The sequence below is a fragment of the Bombus vancouverensis genome, chromosome 12 (assembly GCF_051014615.1).
Source record: "Bombus vancouverensis nearcticus chromosome 12, iyBomVanc1_principal, whole genome shotgun sequence".
NCBI lineage: Eukaryota > Metazoa > Arthropoda > Insecta > Hymenoptera > Apidae > Bombus > Bombus vancouverensis.
Genome location: NC_134922.1, coordinates 3,809,245 through 3,822,303, shown reverse-complemented (window position 1 = coordinate 3,822,303; position 13,059 = coordinate 3,809,245). Strand labels below are relative to the sequence as shown.

The 13,059-nt window shown below is 34.6% G+C and overlaps 2 protein-coding genes across 1 annotated transcript in view; one reads left to right on the top strand and one right to left on the bottom strand.

The window, feature by feature from the left end:
• The window catches only part of LOC117165029 (uncharacterized), a 474,023-nt gene that overhangs the window by 385,612 nt on the left and 75,352 nt on the right, over positions 1 to 13,059 (bottom strand).
• The window catches only part of dpr1 (defective proboscis extension response 1), a 443,679-nt gene that overhangs the window by 402,229 nt on the left and 28,391 nt on the right, over positions 1 to 13,059 (top strand). The window contains exon 5 of the mRNA XM_076623411.1: positions 3,413 to 3,510. Coding sequence (XP_076479526.1) covers positions 3,413 to 3,510 — 98 coding nt within the window. The remainder of the gene's footprint in view (positions 1 to 3,412; positions 3,511 to 13,059) is intronic.

The window sequence follows — 13,059 nt, the reverse complement described above, 5'->3', positions numbered from 1 at the left end:
TATATAATTTAAAATTCATACCTAGCCCTTGATATGTTCGATCAAACCATCCAATATACTTTCTCGAAAGCTCTTTCTTTCTCCCTCCTCCTCTTTTTTTATTCTCTCTATTTCCCTATCTTTTTCACTCGATGCAAACATTTCCAGGCGACATTCCTAGGAGACATCCAGACATGTCTACCCAAACCCCTGGATGGCCGTACACTCTTCATTCACACCATGACCTCAGGCATTCTCATATCTGTAACACTCTGAACTACATATATCCTTATTGCCTCCTATTGCTCTGGTTTCAAACACGTTTCACTCGCTTAATAAAAATTCTATCATTCCTATGATAGTAACAATGACAAAAAGCGAATAACGTTATTGTTCATAAAATACAAACGCGAACAGAAACAGAAGTCCGGCATTAATACATATCTTGCCGTGTAATTCTTCTCCATTACTTGAGGGAGTTTATCAAGACTAGATACAGTTTGGTCCCTGAAGCATTAAGATAATTATTTCTTAAGGCCTCTTCGGTTGCAGCAACTACAACTGGGACGCTGTTAGGCAACTTTTAAACGGCCGTTATTGGCCTCGAGGGTGCGATATGTTACTATACTACACGATGAAACTGAGTAGTAAAATGCAGCAAGTAAATGATTAATCGATAATCTATTGGAAGCAAGTAGCCGAAATTTCTTTACAAGTTCCATCGTCCTATAATCCGACTACCGCACTGTGCATTTAACATGGAATTATTTGCTGTTGTTCGAAAGGCTACTCGAATTACATTCGAGCGTTTCATGTCTGTGAAAGAAAGAGATAAAGCTGTTTTTATTAAAGAATTCGGCATTTTGAATACTCTTTTCATTTGTCTCTTTTTAATTCTCTTTGGTACCCAACAAAGAACAGTATTTGTTCGAACGTTTCGTTGTTTGATAGAAATTTATAACAAAAACACGATGAATCTTTTAAACAATCTAATGCAATAAACGTTGTTAACACTTCAAATTTCGCGACTGATCCACGATTTCTCAATCGTATTAGTTACAAGGAGATACGAAAATGCTTTCCCAAAGGGACTATTTATTTTACTTACAACCGACATACTGCTCCCTTAACGTCAATGCGCACCAAGGTATTATGTTGCGTCAGGGAAGTGTTTTGGGCTATTATTATTACGAGCCTGAAAAGAATGATGTACAACGCTGCCATTGGGAAACTACACTTAGGTGAACATGATTGTTGGATTTATTTTACGACGAACTTGTCTATGACGCTCCGCTGTTTCTGACAACCGTTGTATAATGATTTTCACTTATATTGTTGCCTGCTCATGCTATGTGACACCGCAAAATGTAATTTAATTTAACGTGTACAGCAAATGACGAAAATATCCGAATGCCGTGGTAGAAAATAATTCATCATGTAAAAATTGTACGATAGATTGCGATTTGTTGAAACAAATTGCGTCCGTACTATCATATATATAGTCACTAAATGTACGTAAAGTTAAAGAAAAATTCACCGTGTAAACAAATTGCACAACATTTATCACACCTAAGTACGAATAACGAAACGAAAGCATTCGAATGCTGTTTTGAAGTCCATAAAGTCCACGGTTTATAAATATAAATACATATTTGGCCAAGAGCCTAAACATAGAAAGATCTTAAAAATTCTGAAATCAAAAAATTTTCAGTATGCTACTAACAGTACTCGGAGGCAAATGGTTTGAGTTAGCTGGTTATGGTTTCGGGACAAGCAAATTCCGTCCGATTATACGTAATTTCCAAATTGCTTTGATTCTCAATATTCCATTAAAACAATTTTAACTCTTTGAATACAAATTGTGAAATATCGAAGCAAATAGGGTTTGCTTGTTATCTTTTCTGTATACCATAAAACGATTTTCGATATACATTGACTATACATAGATATACATTTTTTAGTCAGTGTTCACTGATTCATATTTATTAATTGTTACACACTGTATTTTACTAACAATATGTTTCCTTGTTAATTGATTTCCCTTCTATTATTTAAAAAAAATGGATTGAATGTAATAAAAATCCATTTTTAAACCTGGATATCTGATTCTGTATATCGCTGTGTTTATTACTTTCAATAATATTATTAAATTCACCATTGTGCAAAAGCGACTTTCATCTATGTTTGTTTCTCTTCCAAGGAAACGGAAGAATGCTCCACGGTATTTAATTTTTGTTCGATACATGTTAATTCTTTTTATGGAGAAATACCCACACCATCAGGCCTCTCACGGCGATAATTATAAATGTGAAGTAAAAAAATTTCTTGCAAGTAAACCTCGATGAGAAATTATATTTAAAAAAAACAGTCGTGTACGATCTAATGACTACCAGTGGCGGAAACACGCTGCTCAAATTAATCAAATGTACTATCGTTCACAAGTCATAAGCATCTAGCCAACCGAAGTTTATCATTTAGAAGCAGGAAGTACTTGTATTTGATTCACGATTTATTTCTGACTTGATGGAAAAATACTCAGTGGATTTTAACAGTAATTACGGTAGTTCGTATAGCAATGAATTACTATGAAGTAATTAAATTTTCAGTTGATGAATGGCCCGTGAAATTGAATCATGAAACGCATGTATTTTTCATACTAGAGAGGTAGGAAGTGGACACAGGGAGGAGGATTAATCGTACCGCAAGCGCTATTTATCGTCGATTAATAGCCGCTAGATCATCGATGCTTCATTGTTAATTTCGTCATCAATTATTTCATATACGTATAACCCAGCGCCGGAACCACGTATCGATGACCACTCACGAAATTAAAGCCATTTCTATCATTCATATGCAATTGCTCGGTCAAATTTATGCGTCTGACATGTTTTTGTGTATTGGAGCGATAATTACATCGGACGCGAATGACAGTCAAATTACACGATTGATCGTTTGCTTGATTTGGAACTAGATACGAGTGGTTTGAGAAGAGATATTGCAGGATATTTCGTGTTATTTTTACAATTACGGTGACTGCAAATGCTGTTTGTACATACCCTTAATTTTCGATTAAGCATTCTTTTTACCAGATTCCACGTTTCATTCCCGCGCTTTCAGATTTCTGTGATCATATGAAAATACTACTGCAACGTAATCAGTTCTAATTATATTATTACAGAAACTTTTTTCAAACATTTATTTCACTCACACGCAATAAAAGTACATATCGAGCTGTACACAATAAATATAATATATTAAGGAAAAGGAAGCAATTTCTAGCAAGTAATTTTACAGGATACATATACTGGTTACTATGTATTAATTCGTAATCGTAAATGTCAGATAAGACTAATAAAGTTACAAGTTGCGCTTAATGAATAATAGAGAGCAATATTTTGCTTGAAACGAATGTTAGTTTTTCATTCTATTACAGATTGAGGATCACCCATGCAAAACCAAGCGACTCTGGGAACTACAGTTGCGTGCCCACTGTGGCAGAGAGGGCCAGCGTCAACGTACACGTTATTAATGGTGAGTCTCGTATATAAATTGCTTAGCATATTGCTCTTAATACCGTAAATTTTATTCACTGACATGATTATATATGGATTATATATCGATCACAATTGTACCGTGTAACATTCTAACAAAGTTCACCTATGATTCTACAGTGGGTTATCATCATATGTAAAGCGCTTTTTAATATATTTTAATATATTTATTTCACTTCGAATACAAAAGAACCTGTTGAATAAAACTTTTGAGCAGAACGTGTAAATAGCAGTATTATAAATAGTAATTTTGGAAATATTGTTATATGTGAGGTGGTGTTAGATGTAAGGTGTCCAAGAAATACTCTCGATGTTCAACAATATAATTTATTTAACAATCAACAATCAACAACCCTCGCTTTTTGACTATGTTTGCTTCGCTGTTACACTTGACCCTTCGCACTTCGCTGTTCAAAACCGAATGAATCTTTGGACAGATTCTTTTCTTTTGTTGCCGCTCGATATCCCCACTATGCGCGTGTTCGTTAAACGTCCGAATCGTTGCCGCGTACGTGTTCTTCCGAATATTCGGCGGGAGGACCGTAGGGATATCGATGGCACATTAGGCATGCCGGCCTTATGCTTTGATGACATTATGATTGTGTCGCGAAGCTGTTGGCAAGTCGAGTGCCGCCACATATGTTATAGAACAAAAACATACATGTGTTATACATATTTGAATTTTATTATTTTTTATTCCAAGTTGTGCATATATATACATAAACTTTATATACAATAGATATTTCAGAGTTTAGCCAGAATAAGCGTGTTGAGTGTCGTTTTATTTTTACGATACGGAACACGTAGTATCCATGAAGTTCGAGGAATTCCAAAGAAAATGTGCTGCAGAAAGTCCATGATAACTATATTATAAGCAGGATTTTCATGGTTCTTTCTATCGCGTTTCAAGCATCCATCGAAAATGCCCATACGATTCCCGAAGAATCCATGGAACGAAGAGACGCTGTTCTTCGACAACCTTTTTACTGCTTCTCAAGGTTTTTAGTAGCCTATAAAGGCCGGCAGACCGTTTTCCGAAGCGATCTTCTGAAATTTGAACGTCTCATTTATGAGCCGCGTAAGAACGAACGCAGGCAGCGAGAAACGAACGAAGAAAAGTTCAATTTCGTCTAGTTACGAGAGTTTCAAATTTTTTGGTAGCTTCAGGTGGGTCGTTCGCACTATCTGGAAAAATCGAGGAATACCGAAAATGAAACGTTTTACGAGAAGATGGTGAGATAAGCTATCTAGAAAACTGTAAGGGACAAAAATTGCCAGAAGAAAGATATAACAGCCTTTCATGTTGTGCAAGGCGAGAAAACTGAAAGCGTTGAAAATTTATTATTAAAAGATTCTTCGAAATTCTATCAAAATTCTCGTCTACTTTCCAATAACACGGCGAAGGAATTCACTAAGTATAGGAAGCAAAACCGTAAATACAGAATTACGAAACATGATCAGCATTTCACGAAAGTTGAAAAAATGGATGAAAAATGCAGGCAGAAAATTCGAACGTAACGAAGTTCTCGGATGGTTATGGATCCAATAATCATCGGTAGAACGTGCTGCGAGTTAATTAACCCGACAGCTCGTTAATTTCGCGTTGTTCCAACAGGGGAAAACCTTTTAATTACAAACAGCCCGCGAAATTCGAGACGACGACTGATCGATCAATATCAACGATCGATAAACGTGATCGGCTCGTTGGCTGTTGCACGTCGCGCCTCCATCACTCGAATCGGTGTCGCCTCGTTTCATCGTTGAACGCTCGAAACGTCCACGGATTCCTGTCGAAAATGTGGCAAACGAGCTCGAGTTTCCACGAAACTTTCCGCCAATGCGAGATTGTTATTTCGATGAATATGCGGGTTATTACGGAATGGCGAACAATTGGCCGTGGTTTGATTATGCGATATGCCCGAACGGGATCAGTTTCGATTTTCGTCAGTCCACTTCCTATAACGTTGTGTTTGATGTTGCGCACCGATTACCGATATTATCACCTTGGTACTTGGTTTCGATTTAATTGTTAATCGTAACATAGGAGAAGCGTTGTGACGCGATCATTTTTTTAGTTCCAGTCGTTTTTGCAATCGATTTCATTCCATTAATTTACCTCAAAATAAATAAATACTATCCACATGCAGGAGCCATCATAAATATTCATGTATCATTGTATTTACGATAGCATTTACATGTTTCTGCTTAATTGAATCCAATAATAAATTCCATATTATTTGCTTGTATTAGGTTGTCCGAAAAGTTTCTTTCGTTTCATAAGGTGATAATAAATGAACAACAATTTCTATTTTATATTATTTTCTTGAATTATGCATGATCCATTTGGTAGCATTTCTATTATTATGTTCGTGCATAATTCAATAAACTAATATAAAACAAAAAACATTGTGCGTCTATTATTTCCTTATAAAACGAAAGGAACTTTTCGGACAACCTAATATTTTCAAATGGCTATAAAAATTTGATACTATGAAAATGAGACACATAGAGTCTGATATGAATACGCTTGATTGGAAAATACTTGATACTTGCTCGAATACTTCTTTGTAAATTAATCGAAAATCTCACAAGTAGAAATTCTTTCTAAAATTTCCATCCACTTAAATTTCATCGTACAGTACGCATCACGTACGGATTATCGGATAATATTTGGAAATCGCGCTGAAGTCTTACGAATTTGTCAACGGGAAAGGAACCGTCGCTGGAGCAAAGTTGCAAACATATCGGAAAGCTTGTCATTTGCCGTTTCAGTGCGAAATTATAGGCAGATCCATTAACTTTCGCAAATGAGTCCTTTGACAATGGTTAATAACATATTATTAATTGAACCAACTGATCGTAGAACTATGAAACTGTCTTAGTCACCTTTGCCCGTTGCGCGCTAACACGTTTGTGTATCCTGTTAACGTGTACCTCTCGAGTCTCGGGACAACACACGGTACAAACTGCATTCATATCGTCTCGTGTATACATTTTACCGCGTGCTAGTTGAACGTCGACGATAAGCGAGTGTTTAACTACGTGCACAAGTACGAATACGCGAAATGTTAACGCCTGAAACTTTGCCGGAAACGAGTTAGGTGGAAGAAAAATGTTGTTGCTCCATTCCTCGGTGAAAATGTCGGGGAAACGCGTAGGAATGATCTTGATATTCCTACTATGTAGAATCTAGAGTTTAGTAGATACTATTGTGTGAAAAAAATACTATGTATTAGGTTGTTCGAAAAGTTTCTTTCGTTTCATAAGGTGATAATAGATGAACAACAATTTCTGTTTTATATTATGTTATGAAATCAGGTATGATCCATTTCGTTACATTTCTATTATTATGTTCGTGCATAATTCAATAAACTAATATAAAACAAAAAACATTGTGCGTCTATTATTCCCTTATAAAACGAAAGAAACTTTTCGGACAACCTAATATTTATTTTCGATATTAAATAATGGAGATGCGTGCAAATGTGTCGGAATTATTAAAGAAACAATGGAATCACATAAAATTGAGAAAGCTATGGGTAACGAAGAAGATCAGATTACAAATTGGCGTTCAGCGTGGAAAAATACGTAAGAACTTTGTTTCCATTTTTTGCTAATCACATGTATTAATGTGAAATAATTACGTACAGAAGAATGATTTGTGTAATGTATCGTTTAATATTCTACATGAAGCTTAGTACCAATTTAGCTGATATTTTTTCTCCGATCGATTTTAATACACTTTACGTCATGCGTCTTTTGCGTAAACGGCTATGCAAATTGGAATTAACGTTGGGAACCACATGGAAATTAGACTACGGAACTAATGGGATTTAGCCTTCCGGGAAACCGGATTCCACATGATTCGTTGTGAATCTCAGCGAAGATTAGGGCATCGATTTTAACGCAATATCTGTGTTAGACTTTACTGACATTGATTAAGAAGATATTACCGCTATAAATCTCCGAGTTATAGAATACATTAAACTAAATTAAATTACACGGTACTTTTATTCGTCGATGTTGAACATTCGCGCCCGCGTTGCAAATGAACAAAAGCAATATTTGTCTCTGATGACACCTTATATGTAATATATGGAAACAAATTTATATGTATATATATAGTGAACGAAAAAACTGGAATTTTGCATAAGTTGTTGACTAATCGCCTGAAAAATTTAAAAATTGTAAAAATTATAATATAACTGCATGTATTTTATTATATTTATTTTACTAACTTTAATAAATAACTCACGTAAAATTTAAAACTTAATTAGAGAAAAGGTTGACTATATCGTAAAAAATACGGAAATATCTTCAGTAAAAACAGAAATAGCCAATAAATAAAAAGCTACTTTCAAAATTGCGATTTTGCTGAAAAGAGAACGAGATAATGGTCAAAAGGCAGTTATAGTAATAACCACTTAGTTAATGGAAAATTCTTCAGGAAATATGAAGCCATTAATGAAATCATAAAACATAGTTTTGAAACATAAAAGTGTACTTCCGCAAAATTTACGTCAAATGATTCCAACCTTTGTTTTCCACCATTTCAGTGAAAAACCTTCAAATCATTTTTTGTTTGAATTACTTTAATGATATATTTTCAAATGACATCTTAATCTATATACTTTTTATCTGCATTTCAATAGAATTCGTCAATCTTGAAGTTCAACATCAAAATATGAATTATTTGAATGGCACAAATTTTTATAACGAATTATAAGAATAATTTTAAGAGAATTTTATAAGAATTGCTTATAATTATGGTATCGTTTTAGATTCGAAATAGTTATATTTATTTTTTACTTTCTACAAATTTACACTGTAGCTGACTGTACCGATAGCTTTACCATGTATAATACACCGGTTCTCATCGGGTTACTTAAAATTAAGCTGCACGAGGCACAGTTGCAGCTTAAATTAAGTTTGTTGCATAAAATAAGTGTAGATGCATAATAGTATGCTTTGGCTATGCAAAGTATTCGTACACCAACCAATTTGGTCAGAAAGTTTGCAAAGCATCGTTTATTTGAAACATTTTAATAGGAAGCAATTAATATGAAATGGCAAACTAGAAAATTCGAATTAGAAATTTTAAGGTTTTCTTTAAGAAATTAACAAATCTTATTTCCTAATTGCTGCAGCTATTAGTACTACATAAACGATATGATATCATTTGCTAGTACTTTCACATAACTACGAAAGTTTACCGCTATAAAAATAAAATGCGAAATTTGATAAAAGAACGCTTCATAAAATAAACAGAAAATGTACAAATACTTTCTGTATAGCCACTGTGTATACCAAATATAAGCAAACCGCACAAAAAATTCTACTTTCTGCGAAAACCAAATGACGAATACAATTCCGTCAATTATGCTCATTCTTTTCGATTTTCGTTATTCGTATCTTCTGCTTATTTAACAAAGAAAAGCACGAACATGGTAAAAGTAGTTGCACGATAAAAGCGTATATAGGAAGGAACATTTCGTGACATGTTTTCTTTGGACATTTTCCTCTGTGGTCTTGCAAGCGTCTCGACGCCATTGATTGGACGTTGCCAGGAAGGTTTGACGAGCTCTTTGACATTACTGCGACCTCGTGGTCCCATACGATCAGCTGTATTTGACAGATTAATTAGACTACAAGCATTTTAGAATGATGTAGTGTAGGATGTTGAGATCAGAAAAAAAGGTCACAAGAAATTCTTCTTTTTCTTCTTCTATTTCGTCTTTATGCCATACACCATTTTATAGTTCTCATTTGACCTATTTTGTTCGGTTTCAAGATAAACCATAAGATTGGTTTGTTTTTAAGCGATGATCGACTGAGAGCAGTTCACCATGAGTAGCTGATGGATCCGTGATTGAAGGCTGCCACGATACGTTCCCTCGATTGCAGTTTCTTTTGCTCGTTTTTTTGGTGTTCGAACTGCAGTGTTCTATGAAACTTTCATGAAGGTTGATTAGAAAGGTATTTTGTGTCGTCGAAGCTTTTCATTGACGTTTATTAATAAAATTCCTATAAAAAACGAGACGATTGTCAGATATTTTTGCTTCGTACTTTACCATACTTGGTAAAAAAAAAAGTGTTCAATCGGAAAAGTTTTTCCGGGCAAGTAGTTGATAATCGTTTGATCTAAAAATATAATGCATCGCAATGGAAAATCTGTGCAATGTGTTCACCCGACACAAGCGGTGTTTACAAAGCAGATTTTTATGAACGATAGTGTTTTTATTAATTTAGTCCAGTGAAATTATTTTCCTTTGAATCCAGTAGTCCTTGCAAGATAGTTACACCATAAGCGCTTTATGATCGTCACAGTAAATGAAGCTTGCCAAATTTTTCTGTAAAGGAAATCATACTCGTTTAGAAATCGTAAAGCCACAGAAAGAAGAAAATATCGAGGCAATCACAGTTATGGAGTCGTTTCAAAGTTCTTATCAAGTCATCCTGACGAAGCTATTAGAAAGCAAAGATGAACACAAAATTTAAGATCGCGCAAGTTTATCATCAATTGAGCAGCCAATCGAGCCGAAGGAAAATTATCGAGGCAGCAGCTTCACGAGCTAGCTACCTGATGAGTGAGTGGAAAACGAGGGCGGAGGTGAGGACGTGAACCGTCTGAAGGGTAACGAGATTAGCAGCGATCGCGAAGGCTGCAACCTTGCAAGTCACTCAGATATCTGGTTGGTAACCTTTAACCCCTCGGATGGGCCGCATATTGGCATAGCGTTCCCTGCTATCAGCTACAACCACTTCCTTATGCCTTACCGCCCTCCTCTTCGCTCTTGCAAGCCACTTCCGGCGACGTTAGAGCTGATTCCGTCAGCATCCCCCTACTTACTTCACACATGGGAATGAACGTGATTAAAGCTGTCGAGGATGATCTTGAACTTGATTTGGTCTTTGTCGCGTGAATTAGTATCACGAGCTCTATGAAAATTTCTGTAACTAAAGAAACCTATAATCTCGAGTTTTATATCTATGGAAAGATTTCAAGTTGTACGAGCTATTTCCACTTTCATATTAATGATACTAACTGAATGATATTTATCAAACAATATTGATCGAAGATTTTATTCCAAGTTCCTAGGTTATTGAGATGTAATAGATTTTTTAAATTACTAGCTTTCACTTCGTCCGCGTGGACTATTACTATTCTTTTTTACACAATTTTTAAGGAGAAAACAATTACGATTTACAGACAAAAACAATTTTTGGGCAGATGGATTTTTATGAATGAGATACCTGCATATTTTTATAACAACAGTTTTAGAAGTTACTCTTCGTAGTAAAAATGTTAAATTACGAAAAGGTTCGATTTCAGAACAAACATGACGTAAACAATAACCATCATTGCTTGTCCCTACGAAACATGGAAGCGCGTACATCCAGTGATGCCAGGCTATTTCGCAGCTTGCACAAAAGGGATCGAAATGAAACAGCCTATTTTTTTCCTGCGCTGTAAGCTGTAGATGTAACAGAAAAAACCCATCAAAATCCGTTCAGTAGTTTTTACGTGATACGAGTATAAACAAACGAACAAACAGAGTGGCAAAAAATCCAAAAGTTAGTTTTTGCAATCCGTAGCTTATGGTCTGTATCTCAATGACTGTCTTATTTTCTTCTTTTTCTGTTCAATGTATAGACACAATTCTTTCACTCTATTACATGTATAAATAAATAAATTTAGCACAATCAATCTTCTTTTATTTTTAGAAAATATATTTCTAAATAGTTCTGAATTTCATGACTTATTTTCGATTTCTCGAACAAATTTGTTGAAATATTATTCGAGAGTAGTCTGAGAAACGACTTTTTTTCAAGGATAATCTCGAAAAAGGATTTTGGTAATCATCTGTTATTTCCAAAAATTCAAAATCGTATGGAAAGTCGTCATTTCTATACAATTGAAGTCTATGATTGACTGTACGTTGTACAGGATAAAGAGCGGGTTATTTCAAGAAATAGAGGAGATATGTCCAAGATTATATTGTTACTTATCATGCAGTTTCATGCACATTTCTACAAATCAAAACGATCGTTAAAAAAGGAATACTTATTTAACAATAACCTTATTTATTACTTTTCACTAAAAAATCGTTTTAAAAAGGTACTTTTAGAAATATAATTTTATTTACTACTTTTCGGATAAATCGACGAAAAAATTAAAAAAAAAAAAAAGAACAAACATCGTATCATAGAAACAAGGACTAAACGCTTGTTCTACCAAACCAAAATGAAGATTTTGTTTGTCTACCTTTTCGATCCTGTCTATCAAAGGTAGTAGCAAGAAGCAGGAACAAATGGAATAATAAATGTAAATATATTCAGCGGATATTATGCGCGATTCAGGTGCGTTTGTAAAGAATGCACACTGACGTGGATACGATTTTCCAGCGCGTATTTCTATGGTAATCGAACACAGCACAGTCGAAGGTATTTCTCGAAAGCCTCGAAAATACTTGGTAATTCGATACGTTGCGTATGTATGGAACTTGCGAGTATCCAGTGTCTACTACGATGCATTCCGATGCCTGAAACATGCTGAAGCTCTTGCATTTATGGAAACTAGCAACATAACTTTAGATAGTACCTCAGAATTGAAACTGTGCTGTCCGTTACGCAGAAAAGAAGAACCAATGGTGTTAATGGAAAGATAATGAAAATTATTGGAACAAACGATAAGCAGGACGAGAATTTTGACTATTTTAAGTAGAGTTTAAAGTTGAAAGTATCGCTGTTCTAGAATTTTTGACACGGTACTGTAAAATGCTGAAACTCTAGAAGATTATTTTACGTGTCACTTTGATTTTTATACGTTATTTTTGTTTCTGCAGATTTTGTTGATTATTACCTTAACCGAATTGTAATGTTTGAACGTTGTGTAACAAATATAAAAATCTTGCTCCAAGTTTACAAACTCGTAGCTATCTACATTATGTTACTCTGTGCCGCCAATAGTCTACTCATTAAAGGTACAACTTGTTACTATTTGTTAGTATTTTCTGAACTTGTTAGCATTTTCTGAAAAGCTTTTAATAACTAAACGAACTTTTGTTCCCCGTCTGGTTTTCTGTATTATAATTTATTTTATATTATATTACATTTAATACAGTTTGCAATATGTTAATACGTGATTAAACTATAACTAATTATGGAAATGAAATATGACGTGGGGGTAGAATTTAGAAGCTGGAAAATCAGTAATGGAAAATTAACATATTAAATTTCATTTAATTAATATTAGAACAACAGACAGCAACGTTACTGGAAATTTATATAAAGGGCACTGACCCTTTTATCAACGAGTGGAAATGAAAAAAATAAAATTTGAACTCAAAAACGGAAAGTTTCATTTTTCTAGTGTGTTGGAAATTTTGATATCGAGTTGTTCTAACAGAGGAAGTTCGGCAGCTTGAAAATACAAAAATATTCGTAACTTCGTACAAGTGTAGTTTATGCGACGCTAATAGCGGAACAATTCCTTTTTCCAGCTGAAAAGCGGTCGTAAGAGTGAAAA